This window comes from Helicoverpa zea, chromosome 4, assembly GCF_022581195.2.
Source record: "Helicoverpa zea isolate HzStark_Cry1AcR chromosome 4, ilHelZeax1.1, whole genome shotgun sequence".
NCBI classification, from domain to species: domain Eukaryota; kingdom Metazoa; phylum Arthropoda; class Insecta; order Lepidoptera; family Noctuidae; genus Helicoverpa; species Helicoverpa zea.
Window position 1 is genome coordinate 11,473,116 of NC_061455.1, and position 23,142 is coordinate 11,496,257.

At 36.1% G+C, this 23,142-nt stretch overlaps 2 protein-coding genes and 1 long non-coding RNA gene across 12 annotated transcripts in view; 1 reads left to right on the plus strand and 2 right to left on the minus strand.

Moving 5' to 3' along the window:
* Positions 1-50: 50 nt before the first annotated feature.
* On the minus strand, positions 51-17,159 carry LOC124629814 (etoposide-induced protein 2.4 homolog). 9 transcript variants are annotated; one of them, XM_047163383.1, is made up of 10 exons: positions 16,935-16,949; positions 15,301-15,422; positions 11,347-11,743; positions 10,629-10,867; positions 10,390-10,550; positions 8,449-8,704; positions 5,839-5,958; positions 4,661-4,884; positions 2,755-2,826; positions 51-1,973 (listed from the first exon to the last, which is right to left on the minus strand). In XM_047163383.1, exons 4-10 carry the CDS (start codon positions 10,641-10,643, stop codon positions 1,871-1,873), a joined length of 951 nt encoding a protein of 316 aa, XP_047019339.1. In that variant the 5' UTR covers positions 10,644-10,867; positions 11,347-11,743; positions 15,301-15,422; positions 16,935-16,949; the 3' UTR covers positions 51-1,870. The 9 variants fall into 9 exon arrangements, 4 of the variants coding, with proteins under 4 accessions (XP_047019339.1, XP_047019337.1, XP_047019336.1 ...); XM_047163381.1 differs by lacking the exon at positions 15,301-15,422 and having other exon boundaries at positions 16,935-16,992; XR_006984336.1 differs by lacking the exons at positions 51-1,973; positions 2,755-2,826; positions 4,661-4,884; ... (3 more) ...; positions 15,301-15,422; positions 16,935-16,949 and having other exon boundaries at positions 10,785-10,867; positions 11,347-11,426; positions 11,516-13,767.
* A 730-nt stretch (positions 17,160-17,889) lies between these two features.
* Positions 17,890-23,142, plus strand: part of LOC124629561 (ATP-binding cassette subfamily G member 4) — a 36,494-nt gene continuing 31,241 nt past the window's right edge. Inside the window, exons 1-2 of one of the 2 annotated variants that reach the window (XM_047163005.1) lie at positions 17,890-18,040; positions 19,828-19,955. In XM_047163005.1, the coding sequence (XP_047018961.1) occupies positions 18,009-18,040; positions 19,828-19,955 (160 nt within the window). In that variant the 5' untranslated portion in view covers positions 17,890-18,008. Of the gene's footprint in view, positions 18,041-19,627; positions 19,956-23,142 lie in introns of those variants that run through there. The other variant, XM_047163004.1, reaches the window with a different exon arrangement.
* On the minus strand, positions 18,621-21,161 carry LOC124629562. Its single transcript, XR_006984309.1, has 2 exons — positions 21,025-21,161; positions 18,621-18,879 (listed from the first exon to the last, which is right to left on the minus strand). It is a non-coding gene; the product is annotated as an uncharacterized LOC124629562 (long non-coding RNA).

Here is a 23,142-nt window from a genome sequence, read left to right on the forward strand (position 1 = left end):
CTGCATTTTTAAAGGTAAAGTATGTATTGTATCAGAATAAAACGCCAGAGTAGATCAGTCAGTCCGTTTAATAAATAATGTCATGTAAAAAATCAATCACAATTTCAGACATTTCTAAATGAGAATGATTGTAATTATATTAATATATAAACTATAATTACAACTTATACGAAGCGATTACTCATTATTTAAGTTTAAAATGTGAATAATTCCAGGCACCATTTGATATAATAAAACAACTTTGAGTGACTATCCAATACCGACATGATTATTAATTTGTAAAACAATAAGTTCATTGACATAATGACATAGAGGGCGACACCATTACCTGATTCAAATAACGTAAATGATAAATGGCCTCAAAAAATCTTGTCAGAATATACTTTTAGATTTGAATTAACTAAAATATAGCTCTTGTATCTTGATTTTATGTCATCATCATCATCATACTCCTGCCGTATCCCAATTTCATTTTATTTATGTATTCAAAGTAAAATTGAATAGGACTTTAAAAAAGATAATTAAAAATATAATATTGGACAGTCATTCAAATCCTCCGTCAGTTCATTCGATAACATGAGCAATGCGAACATCGATGAACATACATACCGAGATGTATTTTATTTTGGACAACACAATCGTTGCTACAGTCACAGGGTTGTGCAAATATTATTACTATAAATAGTATTATATATTTAAGACCTGTTGTAACACTGTTCTTTGCTTTGTAAATAAGATCTAGTTATCTACTGGCACTCATCTGCATCTAGCTAGAGTGGAAATCGACCCGACGGACCCGAACATAGTTATCCAACAAAGTTACCAATATAAATAGTTTGTAGATATACGAGACTATCAGAAACTAGTGTTTACAAGGAATCATTGCAAAGCTTAACTACTTCGGGAATAACAATTAAGTTAAGGCATAAGCACATCACGTTCTTTAACGCTGCATCAAAAATACATAAATTATTTAAGCGTCATCCAAAAATTTAAAATCTGCAATTTCTTTGTTATAACAGGTCTGAAATATGACTAAAATAGATTATATCTAGTTATTTGTCAGTAGGTACATAGTTTGCAATATCTACAACGCGTTTGTACGATATGTAAATATATGTAACTTTACTATGAAAATATATGACTACAACAACTGCCTCTCGATTTTTATACAAAACATCATATATGTAATTATATAATATACTTCGTGAACGATAAAAACTAGATATTATATAGTTATTTATTTATAAATATGTTGCGAACTGACTAGTAATATTTATTATGTTGACCGTACTACAACAATCGTTCTTTGACTCAACGATAGACATCTGTGAAGTAGTTTGATAGGTATTCAAATAAAACTCTCAAAGGATAGTTGGTGAAATTGACGTTTCAAAATTAATTATTTTGGTGTCAATTTTATATCAGTTTCAGGTTTATAAACATAAGGTGATGTAGTATAAAATAACGAACTATCTATCAAACTACTTCCACAATGTATTTCAGAGTCAACTTGCAAGAACCTTATCCTAACCCCATTTCATCGAATTTAAGTTTCACTAACAAAAATATATATCCATCTATCAATGAAAATGTCATATATAACAAGACTAATGGCCAGTTACACCGGTTATTGATAAAGTGTCTGTTAGCCTATCAGGAACTTATCTGACAGATAAACTATATAACGTTTCAGGAGTCTCGGATAGCAATATCAAAGGCAAAAAAATAAGCAGCCTTTATCTGGCAGTTAGCATATCAGATAACTAACTGAGACTTTATCCGCAACTAGTGAAAAAGACCTAAGTTTGCACAACCCTGCACCGCTCGCTATATGTAAAGGTACAATAACTTAGGTGTTGGGTGGCAGTCACCTATTCCGTTGGGTCACTACTTCGGCTCCCTGGCGAACAAATCGGAACATACCGTTGGATATCGCCACCACTGGCGAGAATAGACGGAGAGGGTACTCGCTGGAAAATAAACAAAAGAGTCAGTTATAAAAATGTAATTAAGATTTTTGAAAAAAAAAAAGAAAAACTCCTTTTCATCATCTTTGTTGTATGGGAGCCCTAAAATATTTATTTTATTCTAGACAGACAAAAGTGTAAGTAATGTCTGGGTTCCGTTAAACCCTTCGGGTACTGAACTCTAAAACTACTCATTTAGACATTCAAAATCCCTAACATGACAGACTATTATAATTTTAGGCATATCTAGACTACCATAGATTGTATACTGATCATAACGAAACTATGTTAAAACACTTCTACAAGGTCAATAGTACAACTTTTCTAAAGATTAAAATAATAATCAGCATAAATATTTGTAGATAATAACTGTCTTATCTGTTCATTTGGTTCCTGATCAAACCAAATATCAAAGTCCATTCTATTCAAATTAAGTAATCTAGTTTAAAATTACAAGTAGTTTTGAGCCTATTTTCCATTATTATTATTACCGACTTCATCAGAAAATTATCTTTCTGATAACTTACCCTTCAATGTAGAGAATATTTATTTATTAGATACTACAACACACATTATTGGTACAGCCTTTTTTATCGTCCCACTGCTGGGCACAGGCCTCCTCACACACGGAGAAGGATTGAGCATTAATCACCACGTTTGCTCAATGCGGGTTGGTGATTGCAGACTTTATAGTTCAGCTTTCCTCGAGATGTTTTTCCTTCACCTTTTTACACACACATTATTACAGGATTAACCTATCTATTTAAATATTATTGCAACGTACCTTCCTATAACGGGGGTAGCCTCGTTGCCGCTCAATATAAAAACGGGGAAGAATATGGAGAACACGCAACCACTGCAATGGAAATAAAACATTGCGTTATTTTCATCCTTAAAAAATATATAAAAAGGTATAAATTATAAAGTGTCAAATATGGTCAATTGTGATTAATCTTTGTATATTATCTAAATATCATAATAAAAGTAGGTATAGATAAGCAATGGAATTACACAAAAATATTCCATAGAATACGTTACAATAATAACGACAAGGTAATGATGTCATATTGTAATATTTATGACAAATTTATTATACGTAATATAAATTATAATCGCACTTTGATTGACACTGTATATATATTTTCTTATCAATACAGAGCACGCGTTTACATCATTCATATAATAATAATTAGTACCTACTTTAGCATAACAATAATCTTATAAGTAGGTATACCTAGTGTTACGTAATAAGTCATTATTTGCAACAACATAGGTATAGTTTTTAACTATACTAGGTAATATCAAACACAGACGCTATAAAAACTAAATTATGTATTTCTTTAGTAAGCAGCAAATGAATGTCTGTTCTAATTTGTGGACTTTGAACGCAGCTGTTATAATATTTGATCTTATGAAGCGATGATAAAATTTTGATTCATAATTTTATCAAAAGTTTAAAGTTGAGATTGATAACTAAGAAAAATATTCAATCATAGAATTTTGACTTTAATGAATTTCTTTGCTAAATATGATAAAAAATAAGGCTTACTTTTAAAGAAAAGATAGTAAATAAATGATGAAAACAAAATATACATAAAATACCACTTTAACAAAGATGAACTTTGGACATTACATGAGCAAAAACTATGACAACAACTTAAGATGACACAGCATTTTTTAATACTTGACTATAGTTCGGCCATTCAGAGAATGCGTTCCTGACACGTCGCGATTGAACTGACGACGTAACTTTGCAATGGCGTTGCAGTTACGATAAAAATATTTTTGCTGGTTGTTTACCGTTTTAACAATTGAGGAGCATTAAAACAACATTATTATATCAATAATCAATGAATGTTATAATTTTGTGCCAAACTGAGTGTCAAATAACTTGGTAAAAAATATTTTTCTAAATCTATACTGCGCTATTACAAGGTTATGTCAGCGGTTTATATTTTGTAGTGCTGTGCTAAAAATAACAGGCAAGTATCGTAATCTGTTCTTATACAGTTATAATATAAAATAATACGTTTTGATTTTCTTTTTAAGAATTGGAAAATAATGGACTATAAGACTTAATTATAACGTTTATGAAATATAAAAATAAAACTATGACCAAACCGCATTTTTATACTTAGATTAAAAATGGTAACCCCAAATGGCGTTATGGGCCGCCATTTTGTGACGCTAAAACAGTCGTCCGTTGTCGTTTCGTGCGCATAGACCACGTTTTTCAAGTGTTTTCGATCTGTTTTTATTTGATTACCCGGCTTTTGTTAGACCGAGATATCAGGATTGATTCTGTTATTGATAATAATATAATTATACATGTAGGCGAAGATGATGATGAAGACACCACCTCCTCAAGCAAATCGGAGTCTGATTAATATTCTGTTCGCACATTCAATTCAATGTACTTGTAACAAAGAATAAATAAAACAATTTTATTATATGAATATTACCTTTTTTTGGTTTCCACTTAAATAACTAAAATATAAAACAAATGATTCCGCCAATTTAAAACGAAAATAATCTTAAAATAATGCGGCGGTTCATTTTGAAGGAACGGTAACGAACTCAGTGTTATGTTGTGCCCATCACTAGTCGTGACTAACTGATAGGTGTCAGGAACGCATTCTCTGAACGGCCGAAGTATAGTAAATATAACTACCAAAAAAAAAGCAACTCACCTAATAATATAAGACTGTGGTATCTGCGTCAGAACTGCCAACGGCAACCCAAAGCCGAGGAAGTAAGGCCAGTTGGACTCAATGAAGGTCAGCCGTTTGTGCAGCTCCCAGCCCATGTTGAACCATTTGTACTCGAACGAGTACAGCGAGTAGAGTAGGCACATGTGTATAAGGCAGAGTAGCTCGCCTATGTATGTTATTGGTAGCATACTTACTAACATACTCTGGAAATAAAATATTATTATGTCAGACTGTGTATAGAACTTTCAATGGCTTTTACAATGGGTCCAGAGACTGAAATACCGCATGAAAATTATTTATTTAACTATCATGTTACAAGCAGGGCTGCGGGATTATTCGAAAGAGTTCAATCCTGGTACAAAGCTGAAGAAGGAACATGATGGGTTTTAGTCAGTAAGAGTCTGACACTCATTGTGAGGAGTCATTTGATGATTTTCCATGAACAAAAAAGACGGTGTAGGATTTTCAATGGCTTTTACAATGTTTCCTGAACCTGTTATACTGCGTGAAATTACTACTTTAAGTATCATGTAACAACAACAAAATTACACAGATCTTCGAGATTGTTTTGCAAAATAATTCATACTCGTTACCGGCACGAATTGTAGATTTCAAAGTTCATCGCAAGTTTAATGTGAGCATAAACCTCATTTCAGTATAAGGGGTACCTTGTATATTTTTAGAGTAGTAGGAAGTATTTAATACTCAGGCAAAACAAGGAATACTACTGTGTGATATTTTAAGCTTTGAGTTCTTTGTTTAGTAATCCTCTCATATGCGAATCAGACACAAAAGGGTAATACCTACACTTGTACACGTCTTTGTTACATTTATGAGTATCCACTTAAGTAAATTGTCCTCTTTCATGCTGTATCGAATAAAAGTACCTATATTAATAAGTACTAGGTAGTTCTTTTCCGCCGAATTAGTTACGTCCCGAAGGAATTACTTTGCGTACTTAGCTACTACCAGTGCTCATAAAGAATGAGATTAAAATGGTTGACAATATTGTCTTCTGTGACTACAAAAACGTTATTACTATTTAATTACAATATTAATACTGGTAAAGGGTGATAGATTTCAGCAGTTTTTGGCGAGAACTATACTTGACTTTTTATCATACATTAAGTGACACAATATTAAGAAGAATAGCTCACCTGTACTAAAAATAGTGCTTGCACCAGCAAGCTGAAGAGCGAGTCGGCAATGATCTTGCTGACGCTCGACATGAACTGCGGCCGCCCCCGTCTGTGGCGGTACGCGCTGTCTGCTATATCCTGAACAATATTAAAAATAAAAATATTAATAATCATGATTGCTAATGGTATACCAGCCAAGTGTCTAGAACAGCGGTTCCCGAATTCTTTTGGCTTCGGAACCCTTTTCGTTTCACCATTTTTCGGCGGAACCTTAGCTTAAGTAAGAAGTAAACTAAAGACGTGAATACACTTAGGTTCGGCTCGTGGCGCATGGTAGCGCACCAAATGGTTATATGGTTAGAGACATATTCAGTATATTTAGGCGTAGCATGGCTATCGGCCACACGGGCCAGAAAACAATTTAGCCGCCCTTGACTTTGTGTATTATGTGAATAGTTTTCAGTTTGAAGACTGACAAAGTAAACGCAAAAAGAAATAGATTGGGTTTGTACAGGTGCGAGCCGAGCGAGCGTGATTTTTTTTAACTAAAAGAAGAAGTTCCAAGCACCCGCTAGCATTGAAAGACATTCAGTGGAAGCCGGTATCGCGAGCGAAGCGAGCGCGAATTTTTTTTAGTTTAAGTACCTACACAAAATAAACAAAACCACTGTAAATTAATAAGGTCTCAAAAAGTACAATATCCACACAAAAAAGCAAATGCAAATGAATAAGCAGCTAGCGAAGAAAGCGCTATTGCTTTTTCTGAACCAGAGGAATAAAAAATAAATATCAAAGGAAACCTCGACGGCAGAGCGCGAAATTTTTTCGGTGTTGGATACTTGAGCAATTAAACGAACATAAAAGCATCACACGTAACATGGAGTCGCGAGCGAAGAAGGGCGCGAAATTTTCGGATTTGCGGAGGTGCAAAAATTGTAAATAATGTCACACTTTGATTCATGGTAAGAATAGCCACTGGAAATACTCGTATGCCGCGTCATTTCACGTCTTGTCAAATGTATGAAAACGTATAATCCTGGCGATGAAATAAGCCCAAAAAATGCGGTGATTTTTGGCCGACTCGCTACCTACTTTTGCCGATTGCCGAAGATCTGGAGGTATTTAGTCTACAATTTGTAAAAAACGGAATTAAATTATCTGCTGCCGTGGCCTTCCCCCGCCACTTGTCGCGAAAGTACGAGACTTACACTCCCGAGTGGTACCCACCTACATGGTACCCACCTAAATGGAATGAATGTTTTGGAATGCAATATTTAAAACAATTTAATTGAAAATGAATAATAATTAAATATTGACAAAAGTGAAACGATTTACCATATGGAAATCTTGAATTTTCGACGGAACCCCTGAGGGCCTGTCACGGAACACCAGGGTTCCGCGGAACCCCATTTGGGAACCGCTGGTCTAGAACAACACCTCAAGATGCTCTCGTTTGGCAGTTGGGTCAAGGGATTCTTTATTCAAGGAACTTTTTTTTTTTTTTTAATATTCCTCTTTATTTTAAACTAGCGACCCGCCCCGGCTTCGCACGGGATAATATTATTTCCCCACTATATGATGGATGTCATTATACATATAAACCTTCCTCTTGAAACACTCTTCTTCTTCTTCTTCACTCTATCTGATAAAAAAAACCGCATGAAAATTGGTTGCGTAGTTTTTAAGATTTAAGCGTACAAAAGGACATAGGAACAGAAAAAGCGACTTTGTTTTATATTATGTAGTGAAGTACAGACTATGTTTTTCCCGCGGTTAAAATTGACCAAAAATAAAATTGGGAGCAATGAGAACAGACCAGCTGTTTGAGAGTGGACTAGTATGCTTAATAAGGAGACCATATTTTGTGGCCATATGCTGAGTCAATTAAGACTTTTATGGTGGTTCAGCATTTTGGTGTCAAGGTTCAAATCTGAAGGGGCATAATTTTTTTGTAAATTGGGTCAGTATTTAACACAGTTCACCAGACATGTGATTATTATCTATCATAAAAATGCTGATGATCCAAACATATTTTATATGATTTAATATAAAAAAATAATTATCTCCAATTGAATTAAACATTGTATGACTAAGCAGAGAACAAAATATAAATACCTACACAATGCAAACCTTGAGTTTATGTTAATAAGAATATTAATATGTATTGGGCAGTAACACTCATACCTAGTACAGATATTGGCACTATTAAACTTGCCTTGTGGGTCAAAGTACCCCCTACATACCATTTTTAACCAACTTCCCATAAAGGTTATCAATTCAGTTTATTTTTAATGTTTTCTCCACTTACAGTTATGTTCCGGCCCGACCCGAGAATCGAACCCGAGACCTTGTACACGACAATTGTTCATGCAACCTCAAGATCAACTAGGTGGAGAAAGAGGGGTGTATACCAATATTATTAAGCTGCACTTTTTTATTCGCTAGAATGTGCTAATATCAGGAACTACTAGACCAACTTTTGGTCAAAATGCTAAGTCATCATGTATTTTAAAGACAAGTTACAACTTGCTCAAAGATCTACACTATGCATGACATAATTGATGATGTCATTGCTTGACCATAACATAAAGTAAAATTATAATATTTTTCTAACAAAGTTATACTCACTTGAAACCACAAACTGTTGACTAGTTTACTCAACAAGAACAATGGAAGCACCCATATCATCCTGAAAGTCATCGACAGGAACGGCTGCATCCACGCCCATACATTATGGGCCACTCCGGGATTGTGACCGAACACTACAGTTACTAAGTACTTGACCGCGGGCAATAGAACATATTCAAATATTAATATGCTAAGCAAAAATATAAAGCCGTTTAGAATGCATGATTGTAACACTCTTGTAAGTACTTTTGATTCCCTGGAACAAAAAATATATTTACAGTTCTGTGGGCATACAGTATTGGATCAAAAATATAGGTATTGAAAAACTGTGGGAATAGTGTATTTTTTTTTTATACAGAATGTAGATCTGAAAATGATGAATGACGTGAATTCTTGTCTTTCACTAGTAACGCAATGGTTTACAGCCAATAATTTAGTTTTGAATACGAAGAAAACAAAATGTATTAAATTTGCTTTGCCCAATGTAAAAAATCTCGGCCCCGGTGTAATTTTGAACAATGAGGAACTTGAAACGGTACATGCTACGACTTTTCTAGGGATAACAGTAGACTCCGAAATTCAATGGGGTGAGCATATAACTGGCATCACGGGTAAATTAAGCTCTGCTGCGTACGCTGTCAGGAAAGTAAGAGCTCTCACCGATGTAGCCACGGCGCGTTTAGTGTACTTTAGCTATTTTCACTGCATCATGTCCTACGGAATTCTTATGTGGGGCAATGCTGCCGATATCGAGAATGTTTTCGTACTACAGAAGCGCGCTGTCCGTGCTATATACAAACTTGGTGCTAGAGTCTCCCTTAGGGAAAGATTTAAGGATATTGGTATTCTGACTGTGGCGTCTCAATACATTTATGCCAATATAATATACGTAAGGCAAAACCTAGATTCATATAGTAAAAACAGCGACGTACATCATTTTAATACTAGAAATAAACATAAGTTAACCGCACCTAATTATCGTCTACATAAGGTGCACGGTTCATTTGTGGGGCTTTGTGTACGCATTTATAACAGAATTCCGGTTCATCTGTTGGAATTAACGGACAGTTCTTTTAAAAACAAAATCAAAGAAATTCTTGTTAAAAAGGCATATTATAATGTTAATGATTATTTCACAGATAAACGCAGATGGCAGCTCTGAAGTGGAACAAAAGTGCTTTATTTTATTTTGTATTTTTCTGTGTTTTAAATTAATAATTGATAAAATTGGATTGTATAATTGTAAAATAAATTAATAATAATTAAATTGTATAGACAGCTGTGTTGCTGGGAAGTTTGTTCTTCACCGCTTCTTCTTTCCAGCCATAACACTAGGAAGTGGTGAAAGGGGGGCGTTTTGGGGGTGCTGTCATTCTTGTAAAATCTTGACGTTAAAAAGTGCTAATCGTATTAGCCTATTTTAATAAATGATTTTGACTTTGACTTTGACTTTGAAAATCATAACTTATTAAACCTCTTTGATGAAATTGACTATGCTTGTCTCAAAATAAAACATATTTGTCTTTTGTTTGCTGTATTAAATAGATATAGCTTATTTAGATTTCTTATAAACTGATTTTTAGATTTATATTATGGGTAAAAGGCAAAGTTCAGAAATCATGGAGCATGTTACCCTCACAAATAATAATAATGTTAAATTTCAGTTTTCTTAAAAACAACACAGTAGCAATATGTTGTTTCTTCTTCTTCCAAAAAGATTTTAACGCATTGGTGGTAGAGAATATGAAAGCGAATTTTGTTTTTTCAATGAAAAGATTGTGTGTTAAATAGAGACAGAAAGTCGAATTAATATAAAGAAGTCAATGATTTTTACTTAATTTCAAAATGAAAAAAAAAATTAGAATGTATTTAATTAACACGTGGCAAAGTGGGTCCAATACGTGTACAATATGTTATGAATAAAACATCTGAAAAACTTACTGTTTCACTTTGGGTTGTTTTTGTTTATTTTTTGTGTTTTCAAATTCTGTAGGTGGCGAGCGACTTAGGGCACGCTCATTGATCTCTTTATCTAAGTATAAGAGTACAGTTACACCTCGTAAGCTGTCTATGAATCCTTTGATAAGCGATATAGAAAAATTCTGTAACAATAAAAATTAAGAACAATGAACAATAATTTTAAAACGTATTAACAAAGGTTTAATCTAAATAGTACTCACTGTAACGCTCTCCATTCTGTGTTAGTATTAATTTTTTCACTGTTTCATTATTCAATCTTTTATGCAATAAACTATTCACATTATTTTGTTCAATTTTGTTTGACGTAAATTTACGTAAAAATACAGTGACACTGTGACAATACGTATGACATTAACTTATGGTAGTTCCTCATTTTAGAACGACGACGTGGTATTCCTAAATTTCTACCAAAAGATGAACATCACAATGATGTCAAGATCTATAAAAAATATATTATAAGAATTTAAACCTGCAGTGTGGCTGCAAAAATCACGATGAGAAATAAATTCGAGAAGCACCCATGTGATAGTAATAAAAGACAATCATAGTATGCATAATACTCGGTAAAAACGGTTCACCATCTTATTACTTTATTTATAAATAATCAGACTTAATTGCAATACTTTGTATAATTTTCGATTTGTATAAGATTCGATAGTATTGAATTGACTTATTGAGCAAAGACAAGACAGGAGCCTTCCTGTGAAAGTTCTTGTGAAAGAATAAACTTTTGATAAGGCTCACAAAAGTTTATTTCACTTGTCAATAAGTTTTAATTGTTCTAACCTAAAGATTGTGCTCACCGATTTATGACAAGTTATTGCATTTAAAAAAGCAGACAATTATGATAAATGAAATAAGAAATTTTAATACCTATTTTGTCAAGGACACACTATGATCATATTTTGTTCTACTTACTACTATGTTGTTTTGTTTTTACGCTAGCAGCACTAAAGTAGTAGTTTTTCAACATGTTGCACAACAGAACAGCGTTTTCACTGTAAAATATACCAAAATGTTTATCTCGATTTCATTACATTTTAGCAACAAAAATAAGTCGCCGAAAATCATACAAATTATTACTAACAATTCAATTTTTTCGTGCCAACTGACATTTGCAAAATTCTATTCTATTCTATTTTTATTTATGGCAATCCGTGTCGATGTCAATGTCGACGATTCTGCCAATGACAAGTGAAATGAGAAGCAAGTCGTGCTTGTGATTTAAAAAACAAAAAAGAAACAAAAAACAAAAGGAATTTAAGATGCTGTTGTAGCCGATCTTGTGTAACTTTAACTTGTTAGTAGGACGACACTGAAACAAACAGAAATACATTTACATACATAAAAATAACAACAAAATGTTAGTCACATATAACATATAAAATATACCACAACCTAACTGTAGCCTAAAATAGGCCACAGTTTATAGTTTAATGTTGTTTCGATGAATAGACATTAACAGCAACTGGAGCAGTTCTGGACAGGAGTGTGATAAGAGGGAACGGAAATTAATAGGGAGAGGAATTTTGAGTTTTTGGAGACGACCATATAAATCGAAAGAGGAGTTATTAGGGCAGTTAAAAAATATATGGTCCAGGGTACCCTCATCTAGTCCGCACTCGCAGAGGGACGAATCCTGCACCCGAATTTTGCGCAAAAAGACCGGAGTGCAACAATGACCTATCCGTATTCTGCACAGGACTGAAATAACCTGTTTGGGGTATTTTTTAAAACGGGAGAACCACGGTTTTGGTTTTACAACCGGTTGGATAGCGTAATAGGAGCTGCCTTTCTTTTTGCTGGAGATATTCCACCATTCCTGCCACGAGGTGTCAAGACTCAATTTAGGGAGGTTTAGTAGGTCATGCCCTTGAAGGGAGAAGTGTGCAAGGTCAGCTGACTCAGATGTGTATGCGTCTTTGGCCAAGGCGTCGGCACATTCATTTCCCTTTATACCGCAGTGACTGGGAATCCAAACTAGGTGGACTACTTTTTCTTGCCTAGCGCAGGAGTAAAGGGAATTTTTAATTTCCAGGACAATAGGACAATGGAGTTTAGTTCGAAAGGAATTCTGGGATAGGGCTTGGAGACAACTAAGGGAATCAGTAAAGATAACTCCAAAGTTGATCTCATGGGACTCTATAAAGCGACAAGCTTCCAATAATGCCACGCACTCGCCTGTAAATATAGAAGACTCCTTTGGACATCTAAATTTAAGAATGATTTTCGAGTTCTGATAATAAACCGCGGCCCCAGTATAACCACTATTAAATTTGGAAGCATCCGTGAAGAACCTTTGAAACCCAGTCCATCGTTCACCCAAAACCGCATTAAAGGCCGAATTTGCCGATGGGGAGTTTTTAGATATCCCAATGTTATAAAATATTTTAGGAGTAAAGCAAAGAACTTCATATGAGTAATTAAATAAGGGAAGTCTGGGATGTGATGTAATAGGGGATTCTAAATTTTGGAAAAATCGGAATGCTTTTAGGAAAAGGGGGAGTTCTTTATGTTCCCAATATTTTGAACTGTGACATAGGGTGTCAAGTTCTCTGAGTTTTGGGATGAGAGGGTGGGATGACTTGGGAATAACCCTGGATAGGAATCGGGAAGCGAGATACTGCCGTCTTAGGGCTAGGGGGGGTTCAGCGCATTCGACCTGTAAGGCGTTAATAGGCGACGACTTCATGCAACCTGAGATGATTCGAAGGCATTGAGACTGGATCCTATCTAAACCGGCCAAGGCACCTTTGTTACCTGGAATCACCAGGTGTGACCCATAGTCCAGGATACTGCGGACTAAAGCATTATAGACTAATTTCATGGTGAAGGGATGGGCCCCCCACCAGACACCTGCGAGAGCTTTTAGAATGGAAATTGCTCTTTCGCATCTCTTAATTAAATAATTTATGTGATGAATGCCGGATAGTTTGGAGTCTAAGTAAACGCCTAAAAATTTAGCTTTTTTCGCTATGGGGATGCCTTGTCCTTGGATGTTAACGGAAACCTGAGGGATCAGCAGTTTTCGGGAGAAAATCACTACCGAGCTTTTTGGGGCAGATAATTGGAGGCCATGGTCCAAAAGCCATGTGTGCAGAGAGTCCAGGGAGAGACAGAGAGATGAGGCAGCGTCCGCAATTGAAGGATTGATTACATACAACACTAGATCGTCGGCGTATTGTAGAAGTTGACAGTCAGAATTGAGGCAGGAGCCGATGTCTGCTGTGTACAGGTTGTACAGTAGAGGGCTTAAAACTGAACCTTGAGGAAGGCCCTTCCACGTCTGTCTCACCTCAAATACCTCTCCCTGCACTCTGAGCATCAAAAAGCGAGACATGAGGAGTGCGCATATACATTGTACCATCTTACCCGGAATCCTCAGCTGTAGCAATTTTTGCCTGAGAACTGGAAGAAGGACGCTGTCGTATGCGGAAGATATGTCAAGGAATGTGGCTACAGCGGATTCATTTTTGGAAAAGGCTGTACGGATATCGGTAACCAGAATTGCCACACTGTCCATGGTACTCAGCCCCTTTCTGAAGCCAAACTGATTACTCGGCAGTAAATCCCTCGATTCTACCAACCACTCAAGTCTGTTTTTAATTAAATGTTCAAGTAACTTGGCCAAAACTGAGGACAACGCAATTGGTCTAAGGCCGTTCGGATCATCAGCAGTCTTGCCGGGCTTCAAAAGAGGAATGACTATCTGAATTTTCCACTGGTCAGGAACCCAACCAAATTGGTAACAATAATTTATAATTCCTAAAAAATATTGTTTAGCATCAGAACCGAAGTGAACTGCAAATGAATACGGTATGCCGTCCATGCCAGGGGCGGTATCCCTAACATGATGTAATACCGCATCAAGTTCCTCCAATGAAAAAGGTTCATCCAGGGGGTCATTCAAAATATTAACAGGCGGGAGCAGAAGTTCTGAGGAAGAAGGAACATAGGCTGGAGCAATTTTGTCGAAAAAGGATTCAGCAGTTTCTCGCGTGATGGGGGAAGAGATAGATGGGGAGCAGCCTCGCCTAAAACGATGAATGCTCTTCCATACTGCTGATATGGGAGTGGAAGGGGACAGAGAAGTGCAGAACTTAACCCAACCTCGACGTTTCTTCTTGTGAAGAAGCCGCCGAGACTGAGCCAACACTCGTCTGTACCGTATAAGATTGTCGCTATTCATCGCATCATTGTACTGTTTTTCGGCCTCTTTCCTTTCTTTAACAGCCGATGTGCATTCTTGATCCCACCACGGGGGTGATGGGATCTTGTTTCTGGCACAGTTGCGCAACGGAAAGATAGAGTCTGCGCTTGAAATTATGGCCGAGATAAAGCCATCGTAGCAGTTCTTAGCATGGCAGTGACCATTAAAATCTTGGAAACTTGAAGTTAAATTTGGAAGCATACTAATTTTCTCCTCCAGTAAAGATGCAAACCTCGACCAATCGGGTTTGGACAAGTTGTACTTCAATAGTGGAGGAGAAGTTTTCTCTAAATAAGTTTTATTAAGAAAAGTTATAACAATGGGGTAATGGTCGCTACCATGCGTAAGGGTAGTACATTGCCAATGAATTGATGCCGCCAACTCTACGGAACAGAATGTGAGATCTACACAACTCTTTTGCTGTCCGGGAAGGGATCTACGAGTAGGACTACCATCATTTAGGATGCAAAGGTCAAGGTCATCTAAGATTTCTACCAAACCTTCCCCAAAGGAATCACAGCGATTGGAACCCCATCTAAAATGGTGACAGTTAAAATCACCCATGACAAGCACGGGTCCTACAATGTTGTTCAGAATATCTCTAATAGTAGCTAAGAACCTGTGCTGTGGGTGGGAGATATAGACAGATAAAACTGTGATACCTTCTACTCTACCTGCGACTATATTCATATCACCATCCAGAGCAGAAAGTGCCAAGGTCGACAGTGGAACACGATTATTAACGAGGAGAGCCGACCCTCCATAGCCATCAGATCTGTCACATCTGAGAACATTAAAATGTGGTATATTAAAACTGAGACTCGGGGTGAGCCAAGTCTCAGCAATTGAGCAAGCCAAAGGCTTGAATTTATTAAGAAGGAATATGAGGTCGTGTTTCTTATGCCACACGCTCCTCACATTCCATTGCAGGAATATTTGACGGGACGCCATTTTTAATTTTTGAAAGGAGATTTACTAGTTGATAGGCAACGTTGGACGGTATTTCAGCATTATTAGTGGATACAATAGTAGTTAAGAGTTTAATAAGAATTTCTATAATTGATGAAGCATTATTGCCGGTGAATGGATTATTTAGAGCGCAGCCGTCAGGCTGTGAAGGTGCAGGGGAGTTAATAATTTGCTGATGAGCAGCTTTATCATAAGAGGGAGATAGAGGGGCATGGGTCTTCGGCTTGAGGAAAACGGTTTTGCGGTATGACTGAGTGGAGGTGGGAACTGCTTTTGTAGCATTCGCATAGTTGCGAGAAGCGAGTGGGACAGTCTTGCTGGCCTCAGCATAAGAGAGGGACTTCTCAGCCATAACAGTCTTAATGGCCTTCTGTCTGCCCAGCTCCGGGCATGATTTGCTATTTGCAAAATGATTCCCCGAGCAAAGCACACAGAATGCCTCCGCCTCAGAAATGCTGCAACCATCACCAGGGTGATCATGGCCGCATTTACTGCAGCGGGGTTTAGACCGGCACACTAGTTCCACATGACCAAACCTGCAGCACTTACGGCACTGGATGGTGGGATAAACGTATTGTTGGACTGGGAGGGAAGTGTAGCAGCAAAACACCCTTGGCGGTAACACCTGACCGTCAAAGGTAAGGACACATGTTTCTGTGGATTTAAATTCGGTCACTCCATCAATTACCACTTTCCTATTTATACGACGAACTTTGAGAATTTCACCGCAACCTGAGGGGACTTGTAGGTATCTTTGGGCTTCCTCTTCAGTTAAATCAGTAGGAACACCGGTAACAACACCCATGCGGGTTATATTAAACGTAGGGATGGAGGCCACAAAGCTGTTCCTGGGAAGAATGTTATTAATAAGGAATGCATTTGCATCCTGAGGGGATTTAAATTCCACAGAAACACGGTTCCTGCCAACTTTTTTAACTCCATCACGGACAATGTTAACTATGCTCTGTTTTTGGAGAAATATTCCAAAGGTAACCGGATGCAGAGAAGTACCGGCATTAGGCTGGGGTTCCAAACGAGACACGTGGACAATGAACGGTGCCTTATCTGTAGCAGAGTACCTGCTGCGGCCAACTAAATTCCTTTGTTGTTTCGGTGGTGGGGTTGACACGACAATGTTTGCATCATCTCCGGAGCGTTTCCTGGCATTCGAGGCAGATAAGTTCTGGGAATCCGCGATGCTGCAAGCAACATCGGCGAATTGGGATAATGGGTAGTTAGGGGAAAGAGGAGCGTATGCAGAGATGTCGGGAGGATCGGGATCGGGAGGTTTATTGCGATCCATCGCTAATTAAAACTAGTTATTTACCGAAACAACAGTACAACACTGGTAACGAACACAAGGACAACACACAAACACAACAATAAGTCACAAAAGGTCACTAAAACACTTGAAAAAACTGAAAATTCTAGGCACACGTGCTAACCAATAACAACCTGCGGCAAGAATCGACATTTGCAAAATGCATATCACAACATATTATCACAACAGCTGTCAGCTGTCAATGTCATCTCGCGAAATTTTCAATCTTTCTCTGTCGCACTCATATCATGAAGATTACTCTATCTCGCTTGCACTTGCTGTGTTTATTCTAGAGAAAGTATATTTTTTAGACATGGGAAAAACGTATCATTGAAAAGAAAAGATTGATATGTATCTTTTGATCACTGGGATATGTATCACTCTTTTGTATCTCTATATCCTTTCGAATCCGCGAGTGACATTGTACTGTTGCTCAGAGTGACTCGCTTCGTTCAATTCAATCCAATGTATCACTAAATCAGTACGAACTAAGAGTGATAGATTCGTTTAGGATAGATAGATTCGTATATCAGTTTATAATATTTTTAAGTTTATTTTTTTTTTATTTTTAAGTTTCTATTTTTCATTTTGAATTTAAGTTTACGATTTATGTAATTGGCTGTTAAAGCCGTGTAAATCGAATAAAAAAATAAAAATAATGGTCAAACACTTATTCCCGGTATCGAGAAAGTGAGACAGAACATTCTAAGTAGGGAAGTGCGAAAGAGATGTCTGGACTTTCCGATGAGAAACCGTGACGCCAGCCGCTCAACGCTGTGTGTGCGAGTGAAACACAGATACAAACGGACGACGGATTGAATGTTAAAGATACACTGATACATTCGGATTTGAACTGATACAAAGAGTGAGTGATAAGAACGGAAAGATACATATCTTTTTTATCTATCACTCCTGAGTTACCCATCTCTAATATTTTTACATGAAACGTGTGTGTCTACATACTGGCCACACATAACATCAAAGAGTATTTTGTTTTCTGTAACGTTTCACTTTTGTTTTAGTTAATAACTTTAATTTTACTAATTTTGGATAAGTTCTCGCTCATATGAAGTGTATAAGATGGATAACGTATACATATTAAACAATTTGAGGTAAGTTAACTTGCGAAATGAGTGCGTTTCTATGTCGCAACTTTGTTCTTTGCAACGTATCTAAATATTATATGAACCGTGATGCTTGTGTATCATATAATTTTACAAATGTACTACTTTCTTTGTATTGCTTTGCTTTCCTTTACTTCAGTTAAAGCTGATTGCACATTGAAACGCACTTCTAGAGAAAGTTTTGATGTTTTCTTATATTCTCACTCCTGTCGTTATGAAATGGTGTAGAAAGTTGTAAAGCACACAATTACCAAGGACGGCTCATTATCAAGCTCCAAGAAACTTGAGAAATCCTTTTTTGTGGTCACTTGAACTAATTTTATTTGAAATATTCTAATGTGGGTATTTGCATTTGGAGGCAAGGTCTTTTTATATTGAAAGACTAAAAAACCACTGAATATGCACTACTTATAAAAACAATAATCACTAGTAGATTTATTCACTTTGAATGTCACATGCTAGAGGCACAATCTAAAACTATTATAGCTATAGTACCTAACTATTAGATAACTCAATTTTAAATTATCAGACTATATGAGCACATAGTTTACAAAAATAAGACAAACGATTAGGGTGCATTTGTTATAATTATTGTAATTAGCCTACAATGTTGAACTGCTAGGCAAAGGCCTCTCATCTTGCTCCCACATCTCCGATCCTTGGACCAAGCCCACCAGCGTCAATAGCAGGCATCTAGGTCATCAGAGCTTCTCTTCATGGGCTCTACCCCATTAGCTGTGTTTCACTGATTGTCAATAGTTGCCCATCTCTCGTCATGCATTTGGCTGCTGTGTCCGGCCTAGACAGTTCCATTCTAAGGTTGCCACCTTTTAAACAAATAAATTAAAAATAATTTGAAATTATAACTAAGTAGTGCTACAATGTACATATCTGATATGACCAATTACAACAAACTCATGTCAAAGAAAGATATCCAAGTTCTCAGAATAATGCTCTTCTGGTTGGGAACCATTTAAATCGCTGTAATTATAAAAATAAAATTAAAAAATCATTTATTAAAAAAAAACAGACATATCAATATCAAAACGAATTTAAATTACAATGCACAAGCTACGAAAATTAAATTCACGTGAAAAAAATAGTCAAATAATTATATTTACAAAATTGTACTCAACTGAGCAAACATAGAATTAACATTTTTTTTTTATTTGAGCACATTTAAGTTTATAAAGTTATACAAAAAAAAACCCATTTATGTTACTTAAATGCGTTCCAATGTTGGCACTTAAGGTACTGTTATAATTTGGACAAAAACTTATCAGATTTATGTAGTTGCTCTTCATTCAACATCCACTTAATATTTTTGAAGGAAACACAAATAATATATGTGCAATCAACTCTCAACTTCATGCACCCTACACTTAGCAAAGGCATAGGTACAAACAGGATATGAATGAGCACTGCACACTGTTTCATCACAGCATTCAAGTAAACAAGTTACGAACATTCGCCCATATGATGTATGGGCATTATGAGCCAAAGTTCAAAACTGGTATAGCTAATCAGTGGACGTCACGACTGTATCGTCCCTGACGGGAGCCGCTCAGTCGAACACTCGGCAGCGACCAGTGTGCGCGCGGGCTCGGCGCGAAACGCGCGTCTTCAATCGCAATTACTTATCTACTTCTTTGTGACGTACGAATGACCAGAGTTTCTTAGTTTAATAAAACCCATTGTGTTTTGTTCAAAATGAAAGTGGACAAAGATTCGTGCCTTCCGGGGCCAGTGGACACTAAACCCATTCTCTCTGACAGGAAAGGGAGCTTAAAGGTGACCATCACACCGGCGCAGCACAAGACCCTCACACATCTGCCCAAGAGGCCGCCAGTGGACTTGGCGTTCACTGAACTCACCTACAAAGTTCAGGAGGGAAGAAAAAGCAGTAAGTAAATCTTTATTCTTTACTTCGAATTAAACAATGACTTCGAAACAATGAAAAATTATGAACAATCCGTTGGATTGTCTCTATTGATTCCATTTACGTAAATACTTAAGTGTATTTAATTATTTAAATAACAAACTGACTGAATTTTTCCAACGATGTCTAAATCATTAATTATGTCCGTGTTAATGAGACTATACCTATGACCTCAATCATTATATTTCCTCAATGTCCAAGATAAGTTCGATGTTTATATTTATTTTATCAAAGGAATTAATTCCAATACCATGTACCTATAAATGGTTAACCTTAACATCTTGCATCGTGATTTCCATTAATTTATTTTGATACCTACTACCTACAGGTATCTGTACCTAAAGTGTCAGTTTTTAATGTTTCTTATGAGCTTATAAGCTTAACCATCTGAAACCAATTTTAGGTACTTAATCCAAAAAGTAAATTATTTTTATTTTAAAATTTCTTATTAGTGAGTTCCTTAGATCCAAACATACAATTCAAGGATCTAAAAGTTTAAAAAACAATTCGTATCGGAACCTTAATGGGGACAAAGTACCAAATACCGAGAACGTTATCGGAGTTCAACACAAAACAAATACGGAAGAACACTATAAGAGGAATAACAATAATATACATGATCTTGTAAACTATAGATTCTTTACGAAAACACCGAATGTGATAGGAAGCAAATTAAAACTTGTATGATGTCAATCGAAAATGAACCACAATATACAGCTAGTAGATTTACGTCGATCCAACCCGTACGTCGTATTGGAAGCCCTTCTGAATCCTTTATTTCCTCATTAACTTGAGAATTGGGGTGATCCCACATGGAAATATTTTGGATCAGAGCTCAGTCAATTCAGAAATATTGAAACATCGTTGTGTGTAGAATATAGAAAAACTGAGGAGAGAACTGTTTTTAAATTACCAAGTTCTTTTGAATAAACAGTGTTTGAACTCCTCTTCAGTCTACCATGAAGAGATGTGTTGCTTTATCTGCGGAATGATTTTCCAGTTGCTTTTAACGCTTTATTGTTTTCAATCTTACCCGATTGTCTGGAGATAATATTGTCATGTTTCTTACGCATTCATTAAAATGTCAATATAACATAGTTGTATGTAAATCTGCATTATTTGATTAAAAAACGCATATATGATTAAATGATTACTCAAAACGGGCTTATTTTCCTGTTCTACACAAATGTCAATGTTTTTTATCCGACAAAACAAAAACCCTTCTTAGCAGAAGGTTATATTATTGTCATTGGATGGCTCCATTCGAGTCTGTGGTTTTATTTTAATCTTTGGGATTTTACTATACTTAATGCATTTTTACTTAAACTTGTAATTCCACTTCGATCATCGGCGGTTAAAGGCAATTAAGCAAAATTCTTCTAAATAATGAAACCAACTACATTAAAATAGCTTACAGCTAATGTAATCCTCTAAAAATATTTTTCAAGTTCAGGTTCTCGCAAAAGGCCCATCTTTGATTTTTTTTCTGTTGTTCGTCTTTTCCTCAAGATCCTCCGTTTATTATTGCATATCAAAGGGATCCATTGTTAAGTTTCTTTGTTTTCCTCGTTTCCTGCTACGTTAATAGCGATTGCTTCATTGAGGATGCTACTTGAATACTACTCGTAAACTACGCTCCTAAGACCGTTTAGAGTAAACTTTGTTTAAAGACAACGAACACCCACTGGACGTCACTCTTTTCCAAAACTTATAAGTACCTAAAAGTTAAATCTTTATTTCATTTGATGTTATTGCCCTTCATCTTTAAGTTGTATGGAAATCAATATGTTTTGGCAGAAACTGCATTTAAATCAGGTCCACTTTGTGAGTCTTCCGTATATTTGGGATATGAGCCAAAACAGTTCCTTTACATTGCGGCTCCTTATTCCAAGATACTGTCATCTTTAGATTTGCATCGTTTGTGGCATAATTACCATAATTATAATCTCAGTCAGCAGTTCAGGCATCTTTTATCCTTGCTAGTCAAGGTTAGAGCCTTTCTGACTTAAACGTCAAGATGACTTTGCTCCTACGTTTGCTGTAATTACATGCTATTATTTAATTGCATTTCGACACGTGATTTCATTTTCACACAGTTGTGATGCACCGTATTTATTGTTATTTTAACTGCTATATTTACTATGTACTTGATATTTTTTGTCATTACCCGTCTTGGCTCCGACCTCAAACGCAAGGCTACGATTATCTGCAGTAAAAACATTGTCGACTCAATTTGATACCGAGTTCGCAAATCTAACGGTATGTTTGTTCGTAACTAGGTTCTCTTGAAAAGTTAAGTTTTTAGTAAAGAGAAAGTGCGTTTAGAGAGTTATGTTCACCATGTCATTCTTATTTTTGCTCTTTTCCCTTACGACAATGATGCCTACTGACCATATAGACCAAACCACTGACCATAGTAACCAAACGATAGATTACGAAATTCAATTCAAGGTTGCGAAAAAAGTGCTCAGTTGACTAGACTGCCATCAAATTAATTGAATAGGGGATCCAGTTCTACCGCATTACAATAATTAATAGAGCAAGTAATACGATATTTTCATTTGAATACCAATGAGATGTATAAATAAAAATAGGAAGTCCTTATGATGCGATGTTTCTCAGTTTCTTTAGATGGGCATCAACTAGGCTGGCTGGCTAATTATTTATGAAGCGGCTAAGGAAGCAGTCATTGTACGTATAGGTAGGCGTCCACCAAGCAATTTACCTCTTCCGTTGGAATTGGTTATGGCCGGTCGTCTGCCTCTGCCGTTCTGTTGTTCACATTACACAATATATTGGCCATTTTGAAATCGTATTTACTTTTGTAGGAATAATATTAGCAAGTGTTTATTTTGCTTGTCTTTCTTGAATCCCTTTTCCTTTGAAAGTCTTAAGTATCGAAAGACAAAGGTTTTTAGATACTGTTGTTACATGAATCTGTCATCTTCATATTTTCAGTGTTTTACTCATTCCTAAAAAAATGCTCATGTTCAATAGTATTTTTATCTAAACGTTTAGTAACAATTGTGTCTCATGGCTGATTCATACCATTATTTTGATAACAGTGACACATATTACTAATTCAGTGGTGCAAAGTTAACTCTTTATCACAATTCTCGAAATAATGGATGAAGATAAAATGTCCATACTT

Coding starts and splice junctions, on each gene's coding strand:
- LOC124629814 (XM_047163380.1), bottom strand. CDS start 13,753: ATGCTCAGAGTGCAGGGAGAGGTATTTGAGGTGAGACAGACGTGGAAG.